The following is a 19,679-nucleotide window of genomic DNA, read 5'->3' on the forward strand; positions in this document are numbered from 1 at the left end:
CAAGGTGGAGGGTCCACCTCTATCTACATCAATGGAACTGAGGTGGAGATGGTGGAGAGCGTCACTTTTCCAGCAACACATTTTTCAACTCTGATCTCCAGCATCTGCAGTCCTCACTTTCTCCTAACAATCTGTCCTGGACCGGCCACGTTGATGTGACAGCCAAGTAAGCACAACAATGCCTCTACTTCCTCATTCATTCTGGATGCAATACACTTGGTATGACATCTGCTCTACACTGTGAGAAACTATAGAGAGTTGTGAACACAGCCCAGTCCATCTCACAAGCCAACCTTCTATCCATTGACTGTCTCCACTTTCACTGCCTTGAAAAGGCAGCCAAATTCATCAAAGACCCCTCCCATCCCAGTTATAACCTCTTCCATCAGGCAGAAGATACAGAAGCTTAAACACAGGATTGGAGTCAGGTGGATCTCATTGAGTATGAGATCCCTGATTGGGGTTGTTAACCTGGGCCAATCAGGGAGTCCTGGCTGACAGAGATAACCAGAAGATTTTGGACAGTCTCCTCATTCCAGGGATTGGCCCTGAGATAGCTGGTCAGAGCACATGTACTGTGCACATGTAAGTTAAAGGTGACGTGATGAAGGGATACTGGTCTCTGTGCAGTCATTTTACAAATATCCCAACAGGTTCAAAAACAGATACTTCTCCACTGTTATTAGACTTCTGAACGGATCTCTCAAATTTCAACTTTAAATGTTGATCTTATTCTTTCTGCACTTTCTCTGCAGCTGTAACACTGTATTCTTCGCTCTGTTCTATCACTATAACACACTTCATGCAGTGTGATCTACCTGTACTGCACACAAAACAAAACTTTTAACTGTACTTAGGTATGTGACAATAATAGATCAAATCAAAACTCACCAATGCACTGCAGACATGTATCAGTACATTCAAACTTCAATGCTGAAAATGTGTTGCTGGAACAGCGCAGCAGGTCAGGCAGCATCCAGGGAACAGGAGAATCGACGTTTCGGGCATAAGCCCTTCTTCAAACTTCAATGCCTTATTCCTCTTGAAATAAAAGCCAACATTTTATTTGTTTTCCCAATCACTTTCTGTACTTGCATATCAACATTTTGTGGGTCCATGCAAAAGAACACTCAGATCTTTTTCGAATAATAGAATCTGTACAGTGGGGAAACAGGCCATTCAACCCATTGAGATCACACTGACAAACAGCATCCCACCTAGACCCATACGCTACCCTACCCCTGTACCCTGCATTTCCCATGGCTCTGGGCTCCATGGGGCAATTTAACATGGCCAATCCACCCTAACCGACACACCTTTGGACTGTGAGAGGAAACCCACCAGAGTTACCGTGGCAGGAATTAAACCTGAGTCCCTGATGCTGTGAGACAGCAGTGCTAACCACTGAATCACCATGCCAGCCCACAGAATACTGCAGTTTCACTCCATTTAAATAAAACTCTGATTTTCTTTTCTTCCTATAAACAATGACAATGTCCTATTTTCCCACTTTATGCAACCTGCCAAATTTTTGCCCACTGATGTAACCTTTACCCACTTGCAAACTTTGTGTTTGCTTCACATTTGCATCCCTTTATTGAAAATATGTTCATGGGATATAGGCATCACTGGCTATGTTGGCATTTGTTGCCCATCCCTAATTGCCCCTTGATGAGATGGTGGTAAGTAGCCATGTCAGAGCATTGAACACCTTGATATGTTAGAGAAACCCAGAGCACTATTACAGAGCGAGTTCCAGGTTTCTGATCCAACAACAATGAAAGGGTGGCTTACGGTGGTATGGAGCTTGGAGGGAAACGTGGAGGTGATGGTGTATCCATAGATCAGATGCCCTTGTCTTTCTAAGTAGTTGAACTTGTGGGTTTGTGCTCAGAACATGGGTGAGTTACTACAGTGCATCTTGTAGGTGCTACACACTGTTGCAATTGTTTAAGATAGTGTATGGGGTGACAATCAAGTATACTGTTTTGTCCTGGATGGTGTCAAACTTCTTGAGTGTTGTTGGAGCTGCACTTGTCCAGGCAAGTGAGGAGTAATGCATCACACTCCTGACTTGTACCTTGTGGAAGCCTTTGTGGAGACAGGGGATAGTTATTCACTATTAAATTCCCAGCCTCTCAGCTACTCTTGTAGCCATTGTATTTTTAATGGTTGATCCAGTTGAGTTTCTGGTCAATTGTAATCCACAGGAGGTTGGTAGTGGGGGAACTCAGTGATGGTAATACCATTGAATGTCAAAGGGCAATGGCTATATTCTCTCTTGTTGGAGAAGGTCCTTGTCTGGCTCTTTTGTCATGCAAATGTTACATTCCTACTTATTTTTGGATTGACTGCTAATAGTTAATCCTTTCATCCAAGTCATTGAGATATACTGGAAATAGTTGAAATCCCAGTGTTGATTCCCACTAGAATCACAGTGCAGAATGAAACCCATTGAGTCTGTGTCAGCTCACAGAATGATCACTTCATCTGGTGCCATTCCCTAGTCTTCTCCCTGTAACCTTGCACATTGTTCTTTCCAAATAACCAATCAATTCTCTTTTGAATTAGTTTATTTGTGGTTTCACTGCATTCTCAGGCTGTGCATTCCAGACTCAATCCCTGATTTTTTTTTCCCTCATATCACTTATTTGCTTCTTTTACTGATTACTTTAAATCTGTTTGCCAACCTGAAAATAGTCTATTAACTGTGACTCTGTAAGATAAGTGATTACAGAGTCAGAAGTGATATCTTCACGTGGATATGGTCACTGGATCTATACATCAAAGTGGTGCTGGAAAAGCACAGCTGGTCAGGCAGCATCCGAGGAGCAGGAAAATCAACGTTTCGGGCAAAAGCCCTTCATCAGGAATTCCTGATTAAGGGCTTTTGCCCGAAAGGTTGATTTTCCTGCTCCTCGGACGCTGTCTGACCTGCTGTGCTTTTCCAGCACAACTCTGATGTAAACTGTGGTTTCCAACATCTGCAGCCCTCACGTTTGCCTATGGTCACTGGATCCTCTGGCCATGTGAAGATATCACCTCTGACACTGTAAGCTCTTAGCTTATGCCATAAAGCTTTTATGTACTACCTTATCAAATGTCTTCTGGAAATCCAAACATACTCAATCCAATGGTTGTCAACCCTACTTGTTACATCCTCAAAGAACATGAATGCATTCTCAAATTCAGCCAAATCTTATTTATTATAGAACATAGAACATTACAGCACAGTACAGGCCCTTCGGCCCTCGATGTTGGACTGACCTGTGGAACCAATCTGAAACCTATCTAACCTACACTATCCCATTTTCATCCATATGTTTATCCAATGACCATTTAAATGCCCTTAAAGTTGGCGAGTCTACTACTGTTGCAGGCAGTGCGTTCCACGCCCCTACCACTCTGAGTAAAGAAACTACCTCTGATATCTGTCCTATATATATCACCCTTCAATTTAAAGCTATGTCCCCTCGTGCTCGCCATCACCATCTGAGGAAAAAGGCTCTCACTTTCCACCCTATCTAACCTTCTGATTATCTTATATGTTTCAATTAAGTCACCTTTCAACCATCTCTCTGACATAAACAGCCTCAAGTCCCTCAGCCTTTCCTCATAATATCTTCCCTCCATACTAGGCAACATCCTAGTAAATCTTTTCTGAACCCTTTTCAAAGCTTCCACATCCTTCCTATGTGGTGACAGAACTGTACGCAATACTTCAAATATGGCCGTACCAGGGTTTTGTACAGCTGCAAGGAGAAAGTGAGGTCTGCAGATGCTGGAGATCAAAGTTGAAACTTTATTGCTGGAACAGCACAGCAGGTCAGGCAGCATCCAGGGAACAGGAGATTCGACGTTTCGGGCACAGGCCCTTCTTCAGGAATTCCTGAAGAAGGGCCTGTGCCCGAAACGTCGAATCTCCTGTTCCCTGGATGCTGCCTGACCTGCTGTGCTGTTCCAGCAATAAAGTTTCAACTTTTGTACAGCTGCAGCATGATCTCATGGTTCTAAAACTCAATCTCTCTCCCAATAAAAGCTAGCACATTGTATGCCTTCTTAACAACCCTCTCAACCTGGGTGTCAACCTATGCTCATCTACACTGCCAAAAATCTTACCATTAGCCCAGTATTCTGCATTCCTGTTACTCCTTGCAAAGTGAATCACTTCACACTATTCTGCATTAAACTCCATTTGCCACCTCTCAACCCAGGTCTGCAGCTTATCGATGTCTCTCTGTAACCTACAACATTCTTCATCACTATCCACAACTCCACCAACCTTAGTGTCATCCGCAAATTTACTAACCCATCCTTCTACACCCTCATCCAGGTCATTTATAAAAATGACAAACAACAGTGGACCCAAAACAGATCCTTGTGGTACCCCACTAGTAACTGAACTCCCATCAACCACCACTCTCTGTCTTCTTTCAGCTAGCCAATTTCTGATCCGAACCGCTAAATCACCCTCAATCCCATGCCTCTGTATTTTGTGCAACAGCTTACTTTGGGGAACCTTATCAAATGCCTTACTAAATCCATATACACCACATCAACCACTTTACCCTCATCCACCTGTTTGATCACCTTCTCAAAAAACTCAGTAAGGTTTGTGAGGCATGACCTACTCTTCACAAAACCTTGTTGACTATTCCTAATCAACGTATTCCTTTCTGGATGGTTATAAATCCTATCTCTTCTAACCTTTTCCAACACTTTACCCACAATCGGAGTAAGGCTTACTGGTCTATAATTTCCAAGTTGTCTCTACTCCCCATTCTTGAACAAAGGGACGACATTTGCTAGCCTCTAGCAGGTAATGATGACATAAAGATCAAAACCAAAGGCTTGACAATCTCCTCCCTGGCTTCCCAGAGAATCCGAGGATAAATCCCATCTGGCCCAGGGGACTTTTCCATTTTCACACTTTCCAGAATTGCTAACACCTCCTCCTTGTGAACCTCAATCCCATCCAGTCTAGTAGTCTGTATCTCAGTATTCTCCTCGACAACATTGTCTTTTTCCAGTGTGAATACTGACAAAAAATATTCATTTAGTGCTTCCCTTATCTTCTCTGACTCATGCACAACTTCCCACTACTATCCTTGATTGGCCTAACCTTACTTGAGTCATTCTTTTATTCCTGATATACCAATAAAAGCTTTAGTTTTCCTTGATCCTATCCACCAATGACTTCTCATGTCTCCTCCTGGCTCTTCTGAGCTCTCTCTTTAGCTCTTTCCTGGCTAATTTGTAACTCTCAAGTGCCCTAACTGAGCCTTTATGTCTCATCCTAACATTAGGACTCATTATATTGTCTTCTTTTAAAAATAAACTATTAATGCTTCTCTTAACAGGTGATATTGGTGACTCTATTAGTTTGAACGGATTGCCTGGAATCAAAGGGCAGACTGGTGACACTGGAGAACCAGGTAAATATGTACCTGTTTAATTATCAGAAGTTCCAATGTCTAAGTCGATCATTTGATCATGGCACTGTCTATTGATAGCTGAAAATGTGTTGCTGGAAAAGCGCAGCAGGTCAGGCAGCATCCAAGGAGCAGGAGAATCGATGTTTCGGGCATGAGCCCTTCTTCAGGAATGTCTATAAGGGAAGCACTGTCTATTGACACCCAAACATTATTTTTCAGGACAGTGTGAACTGTTAGGTTGAAGTCTTTTCCCAGAAGGTGAATCCCAAAAGCGATGTCTCCTGATCACTTGCTGTATCTTTGGAGGAAGTGGTGGGGAAGGCTCTCAAAAAACTGTTTTGAAGTTTTTGTCAGATTTTCACTAACGTTTACCCCAATGTGGCTTTGGCCAAATGGAAACATTTCACCTAAATGTTTTGTGTGGAAGAATACTGATTGATCTGACTGACTGTTAGGGAAATACTAAGTCATTTTGTCCAAGTCCTTGAGAGAAATTGTAAATAATACTGCCCCCAGCATTGATCCCTTCAGCCCTTCACTAGAATCACAGTGAAAAAGGAGGCCATTCCACCCATCATGTCTGTGACAGCACTTCAAACATCATATCACCTGTGCACAGCACAAAACCACCTTTCTGATATAATTACAGTTGTAGAAAGTTAGCTAGTGTGCATCTTAGGAACATCACTCTGACCAAATAGAGTACACTATCCTGAAGCTGGGATGAAGCCATGTTATAAGGTACAGTAGTGAGAGTTTTACTTGATACGTAGCTGAGTGATTTATGGAATAGAATCCCTACTGTTTGGAAGCAGGCTATTCTGTCCATTGTGTCCACACTAACATTCCAAAAAGCTTCCTACCCAGAGCCACCCTCTGGCCCTATCCCAGTAATCCTGCATTTCCTATGGCTCATCCTCCTTGCCTGCATTTCCCTGAACACTATGGGCAATTTAGCATGGCCAGTCCACCTCACCTGCACACCTTTGGACTGTGGAAGGAAACCCACGAAGACACAGGGAGAACATGCAAATTCCACACAGACAGTCACTCGAACCTGGAGAAGAGGCATAGTTGTCCTTGATAGATTGGGGAGAGCTACTTAAAGGGATGACAGTGCATAGGCAATGGCAAACATTCAAGGAACGCATAGGTGATCTGCAACAACTGTTTATTCCTGTCCGGCACAAAAGTAAACTGAGTAAGAGGGACAATTCATGGCTTACAAAGGAAATGGGAGATAGTATCCAGTCTAAGGAAGAAGCATACAGATTGGCCAAGAAAAATAATAGATCTGAGGATTGAGAGCAGTTTAGAATTCAGCAAAGAAGGACCAAGGGATTGATTAAGGATAGGAATTACAATGCAAAAGTAAGCTTGCAGGGAACATAAAGACTGACACTAAGCGTTTCTATAGGCATGTGAAGAGAAAGTGATTGGTGAAGATAAATGTATGTCCCTGACAGACAGAAATGGGGGAATGTATAATCAGAGACAAAGAAATGGCTGAGCAACTGAACACATACTTTGGTTCTGTCTTCACAAAAAAGAACACAAATCAAATACCAGATATGTTCTGGATGTAGGTTTGCTCGCTGAGCTGGAAGGTTCACTTTCAGACGTTTTGGCACCATACTAGGTAACATCATTAGTGAGCCTCCAGATGAAGCACTGGTGGCATGGCTCGCTTTCTATTTGTGTATTTAAGTTTCCTTGAGTAGGTGATGTCATTTCATGTTGTGACATCATTTCCTGTGGCGATGTCATTTCCTGTTCTTTTTCTCAGGAGGAGGTAAATGGGATCCAAATCAATGTTTTTGTTGATAAAGTTGAGAATGTCGGAAATAACTGCCAGACTACTCAGACCCCTTGGCATTATGGTAGCCCACAAACCCGCCAACACACTAAAATAGCAGCTAAAGAACTCGAAAGGTCCTATACAGACAACAAGCAAAACTAATGTAATTTACAAAATACCATGCAAGAACTGTAACAAACACTACATTGGACAAACAGGCAGAAAACTTGCCACCAGGATACATGAACATCAGCTCGCCACAAAAAGACATGACCCTCTCTCACTAGTATCCTCACATACGGATGACGAAGGACACCACTTCGACTGGGACAACACATCCATCCTAGGATTAGCCCAAACAGAGACACGGATGAGAATTCCTAGAAGCATGGCATTCCAACTGGAACTCTATCAACAAACACATTGACTTGGATCCCATTTACCACCCCCTGAGAAAAAAAACAGGAAATGACATCACCACTAGAAATGATATCGTCACAGGAAAAGGCATCACCAACCCAAGGAAACCTAAATACACAAATAGAAAGCGGGCCATGGTACCAGTGCTTCATCCGGATGCTCACTGATGTTTCCTAGTATGGTGACAAAATGTCTGAAAATGAATCTTCCAGCTCAGTGAGCAAATCTACATCCAGAACCTCAATGTGAGCTACAAATCTCCTCAAAACTCGCTAACCAGACATGTTGGAGAAGGCAAGATTTAGTCAGAGGGAAGAACTGAGAGAGATCATTATGAGTAGAGAAATGGCATGGGAAGATTGATGGGATTGAAGGCAGATAAATCCCCAGGGCCTGGTAATCTACATCCCAGTGTACTTAAGGAAGTTGCTCTAGAAATAGTGGATGCATTGGTGGTCATCTTCTAGGATTCTGTAGACTCTGGTACAGTCCCTGCAGACTAGAGGGTAGCTAGTGTCACTTTAGTATTCAAAAAGGGAGGTAGAGAAAAACCAGGGAATTATAGACCAGTAAACCTAACATCGGTAGTGAAGAAAATGCTCGAATTCGTTATCAAGGACTTTATAGCAGAGCATTAGAAAGCAGTGGTAGAATCAGACAGAGTCAGCATGGATTCATGCTTGACAAATCTGTTGGAATTCTATGAAAATGTAATGAGTAGAGTTGACAAGGGGGAGCCAGTCGATGTTTATTTGGACTTTCAGAAAGAATTTAACAACATCCTGCATAAGAGATTATTGTGCAAGGTTAAAGCACGTGGGATTGGGGGAGTATATTGAGATGGATAGAAAACTGGTTGGCAGAGAGAAACAAAGAGTAAGAATTAATGGATCATTTTCAAATTGGCTGGCAGTAACTGGTGGGGTGCCTCAGGGATCAGTGCTGAGACCCCAGCTATTCACAATGTATATTAATGATTTGGATGAGGGAACAAAATATAACATCCCAAGTTTGCAGATGATTCGAAGTTGGGTGGGGGGGGGGGGGAGGGGTGAACTGTGATAAGATTGCAGAGATCCTTCAGCATGATCTGGACAGGTTGGGTGAGTGGGCAAATCAATGGCAGACGCAGTATAATTTGGATAAATGTGAGGATATTCACTCTGGAAGCAAAAACAAGGTGGCAGATTCCTACCTGAATGGCTATAAATTGGGAGAGGGGCGTGTGCAGTGGGACCTGGGTGTCCTTGTGCACCAGGCACTGAAGGGAAGCATGCAGGTGCAGCAGGAGGTAAAGAAGGGAAAGGGGATGTTGGCCTTCATTGTGAGAGGGTTTGAGTACAGCAGCAGGGATGTGTTGTTGCAGTTATACAGGGCCTTGGTGAGGCTACACCCGAATATTGTGTGCAGTTTTGGTCTCCTTTTCTGAGGAAGGATGCTCTTGCACTCGGGGAGGGCAGCGAAGGTTTCCCAGGCTGATTCCGGAGATGGCAGGACAGATGGATGAGGGCAGATTGTTTTCACTGCAGTTCAGAGGGGGGATCTCAGAGAGACATATAAAATTCCAACAGGACGAGACAAGGTAGATGCAGGGAGGATGTTCCCGATGGTGGGTGTGTCCAGAACCAAGTGTTACAGTCTAAGGGTTCAGAGTGGAGCATGTAGGATGGAGATGAGGAGACATTTCTTCAGCCAAAGAGTGGTGGGCCTGTGGGATTCATTGCCACAGGAAGTAGTTGATGACAAAACATTGAATATATTCAAGAGGTGGTGAGATATAGCACTTGGGGCGGATGGGATCAAAGGTTAAGGAGAGAAAGCAGGATTAGGCTATTGAGTTGGACAATCAGCCATGATCGGGATGAATGGCAGAGCAGGCTCGAAGGGCTGAATGGCCTCCTCCTGCTCCTATCTTCTATGTTTCATATGCCTGGAAACTGTGAGGCAGCATTGCTAACCACTGAACCACCCTATCTATTACTTTTACTTGGAATCTCATCCATCATGTGTCTGGGAAATCCTGAGCTAAGACATGAGATGTTGGAAAGTGTTACATTCCTCAGCATTAAGTTGTAGTCTAGGAGAAAGTGAGGAAGGGCTTATTCCTGAAGAAGGGCTTCTCCTGCTTCTCGGATGCTGCCTGGCCTGCTGTGTTTTTCCAGCACCACATTTTTCAACATTAAGTTGTAGACTGCCTCTTAGAGTCTATAATTTGGGATCAAATTATTTGGAATTGAGAAACCTATGGCTTAATCAAGTATAACCAGCAGAGGTCCTTCAATGAAAGTTTGTGTTCAACAGATTTGTTAAGATTCTGAGTGTCTGATGTGAAATACTTTGTAATGAGAAAATCAGAAGGGTCTCTTTAATGTGAAAAATTGGTGAAGCAGATACAACTTTAACATAAATGCATTTACAGAAAGCTTTCAATAAGGTGCCAATTGAGGAGTGAAGAAGTGATGAAGAATATAAAAATCTTCAGAAGGAGATGTCAGGCAGTGTTTGGCTTTGCAGCCCCTCCCCCGGGCCCAGGGGGAGGGGGGTGGAGTGTGTATACACAGCCAGGTGGATGGGTGTGTCATGGCTGCATTTTTTTAAAATTACACACAAGATGCAGGTGTCTCTGGCTAGGCCATCCCAAATTGTTGACAGTCAACCCCATTGCTGTGAGTCTGGTGTCCCATGTTGGCCAGACCAGGTAAGGATGGCAGATTCCATCCCTCTCCAAGTGGGTTTTTAGTGATAAATGATAGTCACCACTGGGCTAGCTTTTTATTAACTTCAGATTTCTGCTACGGTGAGACTTGAACCATTGCTCCCCAGAACATTAAAATGGGTCCTTGATTACTCATCTTATGCCAATACCATTACACCATTGCCTCCTCTCTGCCCTGATTCAGTCCTGGAGGAGGGGCTTGTGGATTGCCTTACCACGTGGACACTGATTGAGGCCTGAAGTGAGAAATAAATGCCCACCTAAAGCCCTTATTCTGCTGCCCCCAGGTATTCCTCCAGCAGGGGCCAGGTGAGTCGCCACATGGGCAGCTGGCAAAACAAACTTGGACAGGTTTCCTCGCTGAATTCCAGGCTGGGCTTCACATTCAAAGGTGCTCCCTTCCTGATCAAGGGTTCCAGCCTCGGGAAGGGCTGGGATGGGGCAGCCTGTTTGAGAACGACACCCACATGTTTATTTCGATCCCCTCCTCTACACCCCCAGTCAGCAACCCTCAAGAGGATCCTTACCCCGTCCTCACTGTTACGGTCTCAGTCCCTCATTGATCTTTGACCTCTGACAACAGCCACTGCTCCCGATGGCGCTGATAGGCTGGCATTGTTGAGAGTTGCTAGTTACTGATTAGCCAGCAGCCCTCCTAGAGAGGATTTCTACCTCCTTGGCTCCCAATCCACAGGAAAGCTCAGTGTTGACGAGATAACTACCTAATGGATGGTTACTTCCTGTGGGCTTTCCATATCAGAGGTGTTGTTCTAGACCAGACCAGACCCCTTAAAACATTTGGAGAGGGTAGCCTACACCCTAACGTTTTCTTATTTTAAAGGCAAATATAATGTGCTTTGTTCCAGATGCAATTCAATTTGTCAAACTACTCTATGTTTAACAAAACACAATTTAGTTAAGCACTAGTTAAAATACAACCAACGAAAAAAGAACTTAGAATAACTGAACTCTATTAGAAAACTTAACAGAATAACAGATAGCGTAACTATTACTCATTAACTATAACAAGAGTAACATCCCATACACACATCCCTTGACTAAAAGTCAAATTCAGAAAAATAGGTTTGTCTCCTAGGGAAGTCAGGAGCCAAGAGAAACCCAGCTTCTAGCTATAACCCAGAGAGGGAGAAGATAGCTTCCAGTTGTTCAAGCCTCCAGCAGCCTCTCCCCTCTTCAACCTCCAACAACAAATGCTTCAAGCTCAAAGCTAAAAAAAATTAGAAATCCTGGTCTGTGAGAGCTGGCCACACCCATTGAGGCTGCTTCTATTGTTCCAACTTATTACAAAAAAGACAAGGCCTCACAAGCTGTTTGCTGTTTTATTTTTAGTAGATAGCTCATCACTTCTCTCTTAAAACCTCTCTTTAAAAAAGAACAGGACAGGTGACATGGGATTCTGCTCCTTGCAAGGCCCCATTACCAAGATTAAATACCACCCAACAGTATTTAAAGAAAAGTGTGTTTTGTGATGTGAGAAACATTGCAATGTATTTATTATCCATCCCTAATTGGCCGGACAGATTAAGTCAAGCGTGCAATGATGGATTGGAGGTCATGCACAGTTAGGACTCCCACAGTTAAATGTGGCAAATTGGTGGAGGATTGGGATTTTACAGAAGGTTTCATGGTGACTTTCTACTGCTCACAGAGATTGGTCTGACAACTAATTTCAAAACTGAATTCTAACTCAGTGATTTTTGAGTTATTTCAGTACCTTGTTTCAGAGCAATATCATTGATAAATACCATGGGAAATGAGTACATATCTATAAAACAATTGAGCATTTATTTACTGAATCTGTTACTTAATAAATACAAAGAAAAATGATGTTAATTCTGGAAATGGCAACAATATTTAGTATTGGCTGATTAACATTTTGGGGGCAAAGCAGCCACATACTGGTGGACCAGTTGTTACGTGCAACATTTCCAGTTCTTATTCTAGTTGTTTCGGATGTTCTACATTCCTGATTTGTTTGTTTTGATCTTATGAATATACATTGAGCAATAATGCAGACAATAAATCAACCCCTACACAGTAAACATACCGATATCACCAGCTGCACTCCCGAGTGGCTGTGTAAGTAATGGTTTTCATTTCTCCTGCTTCTAGGTGTCGATGGTTTCCCAGGTGAAACTGGTTCTCCTGGTATCGATGGAAGGCCGGGTGCCCCTGGGTGCAAAGGGGTCGGTGGTGATCTGGGTACTCCAGGTTTCCCAGGTATTTACTTTAGAAGAATAGCCAGGAGCTGCTGGTAATGGGTATGTTAGATGGAGGTCAGCATGGCAGGCAGGGTAAGGGATAAGAAGACGCAATTAGGTAAAGAACCAAAGGAGTTTACAACCCATCTGCCCCACACTTTTCTGTAAGTGTTAAATGAGACAATCTTTTAGAAACTAGTGAGATTGTTGTTTTTATGTGGTTGTCACTGGCAAGGACAGCATCTCTCGTCTTGCAGTGGTGGATGGGGAGCTGTCTTCCTAAATTACTGCAGCCCACGTGGTATAGCTCCCCCCTCACCCCAGTCTGCTGTGAGAAGGTGATTCCATGATCTTGAGTGAGCTAATGTGCATGGAGGAAGCACATTTCCTTTGAATTCAACAAATAATCAGTTTACTTTCTTTAAAGTTGTGATGTACAGGGCTAAAGGGGTCAGTAGCAGTGGACATGTGATTATTTCACAGTGTAAGACGTGAGTTAAAGATGAATTCCGATTGGAAATGTGATCAGTTTGTGCCATACTGATTCCATTGATTAATCCCATCAGGATACCAAGGACCTCCCGGAGATCCAGGAAACCCAGGGCCAACAGGATTGCCTGGAATCCAAGGACAACCAGGATCTGCGAGACCGCCTGGCCCACCTGGTCCCAAAGGTAAATAATGAGGATAAAACTCAGCCCTGAGACCCCTGATAGTGACGATTTCATTCATGAGTATTTGGGAGACCGGGGTTGGGGGCAGTGGTAAGAATCTGAAAGATTAGTGTTCAAACCAAAACAAACTGAAGAGATTCACAGTTAACACTACACTGGTCATACCCTAGAGCTTATCTCATAAGATTAGGGCATACGTGTACCACTTCTGTTTTGTTGCATCTGGTCTCTCAGTTGAAGTCTCCATTTATTTCTGCTTCAAACAGACTGAACTACATGATGTCAATGGTATCAAGTTACAACCAAGTGTTCTTCCCTCTCCAGTGCCACTTCCACCATTCACTTTGAGACTGAGCAATATCAGTCTTAAACTAGAGTTATAAATCTAAATTAACACAATTAAAATGGTGTGAAGACAGTGTTAGCAAAACCTGACTGGGGAGATAGATTAGAAAGTAAGATGATAGAGAAGCAAAGGCAGTTTTTTGAGGAGACATTTCATAACTCTCAACAGAGAGTGAAAGGTTTGAACACAGATCCTTACCATCTGTGGCTTACTAAGAAAGTTAATGAAGGCATCAAATTGAAAGAAAGGGTGCAAAGATTAGTCACAGTCCAGAAGATTGGTGTTTTCGAAACCAAGAAACCATGACTTAAAACGAAAGTACAATTGCACTATGTCAGTAAAATCAGTAGAAACTAACAAGAAGTGAAAAGAGCAGTGAAAGGTTCTATAAATGTCGAAAAGGAAAAGAGTAGCCAAAGTGACCATTGATCCCTTCAAGAGTGAGACCAGTTAACTAATAATGCAGAAATAAATAAGAGGGTTTGAACAAGTATCTTGTATCAGTTACAGCGATGTAAGACACATCAGGTATCCGAAGAATATTAGAGAGTGAAAAGTCAAAGGGAAGAGAGGAACTAAAAGTAATTGTTATCGCGTGAGAAAAATAACTGGAAAACTAATGGGACAAAAATTTACAAATTCCTGGGAGCCAATGGCCTGCAGCTCAAGTTCCAAAAGAAAGGGACAGCTGACATCGTGATTGGATCCAATCTTTCCAAGCTCCTAGATTCTGGAAAGATCACAGTGGATTGAATAAGTAGAAATGACATACTTTTATTGGAGAAAGGAGGGATACAGAAGGCAGGAAACTATGGGTGAAATTCTCCCAGCCCCTAAATGACCTGTGTAATGGTGAGTCAGCTGTGAAAATATGGCAAGATTGGGAAAATTAATTCAATCCAAGGTTTGAACAATGAGACAGAATGTTGGTAGTGAGCAGTGAGAATCTCCTGTCATTGATTTACATTGTATTTGTACCTAATAGAACATAGAACATAGAAGAATACAGCGCAGTACAGGCCCTTCGGCCCTCGATGTTGCGCCGATCCAAGCCCACCTAACCTACACTAGCCCACTATCCTCCATATGCCTATCCAATGCCCGCTTAAATGCCCATAATGAGGGAGAGTCCACCACTGCTACTGGCAGGGCATTCCATGAACTCACGACACGCTGAGTAAAGAATCTACCCCTAACATCTGTCCTATACCGACCACCCCTTAATTTAAAGCTATGCCCCCTCATAATAGCTGACTCCATACGTGAGGAACTTGTTAAATGTGTTCAAGAAAGTTTTCTTTATCAAGATGAAGACGTCATACTAGGCAAGGAGTAAACCTGACCTCTTGAGAAATAAGGCAGATTGGAGTGTTATTGGGGAAGCTCTTTGGGACTAATAATCATAATTCTATTAGTTTTAAAATAGTTATGGAAAAGGATAGGCCTTATATAAAAATTAAATTTCTTAATTGGATTAAGGCAAATTTTGAAGGCACGACACAAATAGTCTTTCGCAGGTAAAAGAATGGCTGGTAAGTGGGAGGCTTTCAAAAGTGAGATAATAAGAGTTCAGAGGCGTTACCTTATATGTCTGACTTAGAGGAAAGGGTAAGGCTAGTAAGAGTCAGGAACAATGGATAAAAATATTGAGACTCTGGCCAAAAATAGGAAGGAGGTATGTTAGGTATAAACAACTGAGATCAAATTATTCTCTTGCAGTGTATAAGGGGAGTAAGGACATTCTTAAGTGGGAAATCAGGAGGGCAAAAAATGGAGTTCGAGATGGTCTTGGCAGATTAGATTAAGGAGAATCCAAAAGAGCAAAGAGCAACTGGGAAGAGAATAGAGCCACTTTAAATCAATGAGGTCATCAATGTGTGGAACTACAAGAGATGGGAGAAATACAAAATAAATATTTCACATCAGTTTTTAATGTGGAGAAAGATAGGGAGGCTAGGCAACTCAGGGAAATCAGTATTGATATCTTGAAAACAGACAACATCCTTCACAAAACCATGCTGACTATCCTTGATCACATTATTCCTATCCAGATGTTCATAAATCCTATCCCTTACAATTCTCTCTAAGATTTTGCCCACAACAGAAGTGAGACTCACCGGCCTATAGTTACTAGGGTTATCCCTACTCCCCTTCTTGAACAAGGGAACCACATTTGCTAGCCTCCAATCTTCTGGCACTACTCCTGTAGACAACGAGGACATAAAAATCAAGGCCAATGGCTCTGCTATCTCTTCCCTTGCTTCCCAGAGAATCCTAGGATAAATGCCATCAGGCCCAGGGGACGTATCTATTTTAAATCTTTCCCAAATGATAGATGGTTTGCTATTCTCCCAGGTAGCAGAGAAAAACTAGACACTGATGATACAGGAGCAAGATTTTAGATTAGATTAGATTACAGTGTGGAAACAGGGGTATGGGTGGGTTGCGCCCCGCCGAAGCGCAACCCACTCACACCCCTACATTTACCCCTTACCTAACACTACGGGCAATTTCGCAAGGTCAATTCACCTGACCTGCACATCTTTGGACTGTGGGAGGAAACCGGAGCACCCGGAGGAAACCCACGCAGACACGGGGAGAACGTGCAAACTCCACACAGTCAGTCGCCTGAGGCGGGAATTGAACCCCGGTCTCAGGCGCTGTGAGGCAGCAGTGCTAACTACTGTGCCACCGTGCCACCCAGTACAGAGACTGAATCTGTACTGAGAAAAACTGTAGATCACAGCGGGTCAGGCAGCATCCATGGAGCTCTGATGAAGAGTCATCTAGACTCAAAATATTAGCTTGTTGTCTTTCCATGGATGCTGTCTGACCCACTGTGATCTCCAGCATTTGTTGTTTCTAGTTGCCAACATGAAAGTCAGAATGGGTACCTGTGACTGCAGCTCAGTGCTCACTCCTCCAGGCTTTCATCGTGGATGATGTTTGTGAGCTGCCTTCTTGAACTGCTGCAGTCCACCTGCTGTGGGTAGACCCTTAGGGAGGGGATTCTGGGATTTTTGTCCCAGTGACACTGAAGGAACAGCGATATTTTTCTAAATTAAGATGGTGAGTGGTTTGGAAGGGAACTTGTAGGGTGGTGTACCCATACATTTGCTACTCTTGACATTTAGATGGATGTGGTTGTGGGTTTAGAAGGTGCTGTCTGAGGATCTTTGATGAATTTCTGCAGTGCGTCATGTAGCTAGTGCACACTGCTGCTACTGAGTGTCGGTGGTGGAAGGAGTGGATGTTTGTGGATCCGGTGCCAATAAAATGGGCTGCTTTGTCCTGGATGGTGTCAAGTTACATGTCATTGGGGCTGCACCCATCCAGGGCAAGTGGAATGTATTCCATTTCAGGCTCTGGGGAGTCAGGGGCTGCAGTATTCCCAGCCTCTGACCTGCCCTTGCAGCCACTGTATTCATGTTGTGAGTCCAGTTGAGTTTCTGGTCAATGGTAAGCCCCAGGATGTTGATAGTGGGGGTATTCAGTGATGGTAACACCATTGAATGTTGAGGGGCAGTGGTTCGGTTGTTTCTTATTGGAGATGGTCATTGCCTGGCATTTGGGTGGCTCGGAAGTTACTGAGTGCAGTAAGACAAGGCAAGGCAGAGATGGCACAGACATTCCAGTCAGTGCTAAAAATAGAAACTTTGAGAGCAAGTGAACAGCAGGCTAATCCGTGAGCTGGGGATGGGGTCCCTGTGCACACAGTGTCCCCAAAGCAGCCTGTCAATGCCAGTGGCCAGTGTGCACTGCAATGTAAGTCTGTTCTTCCTAAATAGAACAGAGAACATAGAAAAGTACAGCACAGAACTGGCCCATCTGCCCATGATGTTGTGTCAAGGATTATTCCTAATCTAAAATTAAAATAACTTAACCTACGCACCCCTCAATTCACTGCTATCCATGTGCATGTCCAGCAGTCACTTAAATGTCCCCAATGACTCTGCTTCCACCACCACCACTGGCAACACATTCCATGCATTCACAACTCTCTGCGTAAAGAACCTACCTCTGACGTCTCCTTTATACCTTCCTCCTAATATCTTAAAATGATAACCGTCGTGCCAGTCAATCCTGCACTGGGGAAACGTTTCTGGCTATTGACGCTATCTAGTCCTCTCATTATTTTGTACACCTCGATCAGGTCTCCTCTCTTTCTCCTTCTCTCCAGAGAGAAAGATACGAGCTTAGTCAACCTCTCTTCGTAAGACAAGCTCTCCAGTCCAGGCAGCATCCTGGTAAATCTTCTTTGCACCCTCTCCAAAGCCTCGTATCTTTCCTGTAGTACGGTGACCAGAAGTGGACACAATATTCCAAGTGTGGTCTCACCAGGGACTTGTAGAGCTGCAGCAAAACCTCGCGGCTCTTAAACTCGATCCCCTGTTAATGAAAGCCAATACACCATATGCTTTCGTAACAACCCTATGCACTTGGGTGGCAACTTTGAGGGATCTATGTACTTGCACACCCAGATCCCTCTGTTCCTCCACACTGCCAAGAATCCTGTCTTTAATCCTATATTCAGCATTCAAGTTCAACCTTCCAAAATGCATCACTTCGCATTTATCCAGGTTGAACTCCATCTGCCACCTCTGAGCCCAGCTCTGCATTCTGAATATGTCGCACTGCAGCCTGCAATAGCCCTTGATACTATCAATGGCACCTCCAATCTTTGTGTCACCTGCAAATTTACTAACCCACCCCTCAACCTCCTCATCCAAGTCATTTATAAAAACTACAAAGAGCAGAGGCCCAAGAACAGAGCCCTGTGGGACCCCACTCAACACTGACCTCCAGGCAGAATACTTTCCATCTACAACCACTCTCTGCCTTCTGTCAGCCAGCCAATTCTGAATCCAGATAGCCAAATCTCCCTGTATCCCATACTTTCTGACATTATGAATGAGCCTACCATGGAGAACCTTATCAAATGCCTTGCTGATGTCCATATACACTACATCCACTGCTCGACCTTTGTCGACCTGTCTCGTCACCTCCTCAAAGACCTCAATAAAATTTGTGAAGCACGACCTGCCCCTCACAAAGCCATGCTGACTGCCTTTAATCACGCAATGCTTTTCCAAATAGTCATAAATCTAATCCCTCAGAATTCTTCTCAAAACCTTGCTGACCACAGAGCTAAGTATCACTGGTCTGTAATTGCCAGGGATTTCTCTATTACCCTTCTTGAAAAGAGGAACAACATTTGCCTCCCTCCAATCCACGCACAAGTTCCCTCCCCTATCCCTGATCGGCCCTACCTTCTCCCTGATCATTCTCTTATCCCTCACGTATGAGTAAAATGCCTTTGGGTTCTCCCTAATCCTTCCTGCCAAGCCTTTTTTGTGCCCCCTCCTGGCTCTCCTCAGTCCATTTCTGAGCACCTTTTTAGCAAGCCTGTAATCCTCTAAAGCTGAGCTAGATCCTTGCTTCCTCCACCTTACGTAAGCTGCCTTCTTCCTTTTGACGAGAAGCTCCTCTGTTCTCATCATCCAAGGTTCCTTAATCTTTCCCCTTCTTACCTGACTCAGAGGAACAAATCTGTGCATCACTCACAACAACTGCCTCTTAAATAGTCTCCACATGTCTGCTGTGCCCTTTCTGTGGAACAATTGCTCCCAGCCTGTACTTCCCTACTCCTGTCTGATAGTGTCATAATTACCTTTTCCCCAGGTAACTATCTTCCCTCGGTAACTGCTCCTTTCCCTCTCCAAGGCTATGGTAAATGTGAGGCAGTTGTGGTCACTGTCACCAAAAAGTGTTCTCCCACCGCGAGATCTGACACCTGCCCTGGCTCATTACCCAGCACCAAAACCAAAATGGCCTCTCCCCTTGTCGGTCTGTCTACATACGGAGTAAGGAAACCCTCTTGAACACACCTGACAAAATTGGCTCCATCCAAACCATCTGCACTTGGGAGGTTCCAGTCGATATTGGGAAAGTTGAAATCACCCATAACAACAACCCTGCTACATCTGTATTTTTCCAGAATTTGCCCCCCTATGAGATCTTCAATCTCTCTGCTGCTATTAGGGGGTCTGTAGAAAACCCCCAATGTG

General features: G+C 43.7%; 1 protein-coding gene across 1 annotated transcript in view; it reads left to right on the forward strand.

Moving 5' to 3' along the window:
- The window catches only part of LOC122555674 (collagen alpha-4(IV) chain-like), a 240,741-nt gene that overhangs the window by 184,934 nt on the left and 36,128 nt on the right, over positions 1 to 19,679 (forward strand). The window contains exons 34-36 of the mRNA XM_043701670.1: positions 5,361 to 5,435; positions 12,503 to 12,610; positions 13,158 to 13,265. Coding sequence (XP_043557605.1) covers positions 5,361 to 5,435; positions 12,503 to 12,610; positions 13,158 to 13,265 — 291 coding nt within the window. The remainder of the gene's footprint in view (positions 1 to 5,360; positions 5,436 to 12,502; positions 12,611 to 13,157; positions 13,266 to 19,679) is intronic.

The sequence above is a fragment of the Chiloscyllium plagiosum genome, chromosome 13 (assembly GCF_004010195.1).
Source record: "Chiloscyllium plagiosum isolate BGI_BamShark_2017 chromosome 13, ASM401019v2, whole genome shotgun sequence".
Taxonomy (NCBI): Eukaryota; Metazoa; Chordata; class Chondrichthyes; order Orectolobiformes; family Hemiscylliidae; genus Chiloscyllium; species Chiloscyllium plagiosum.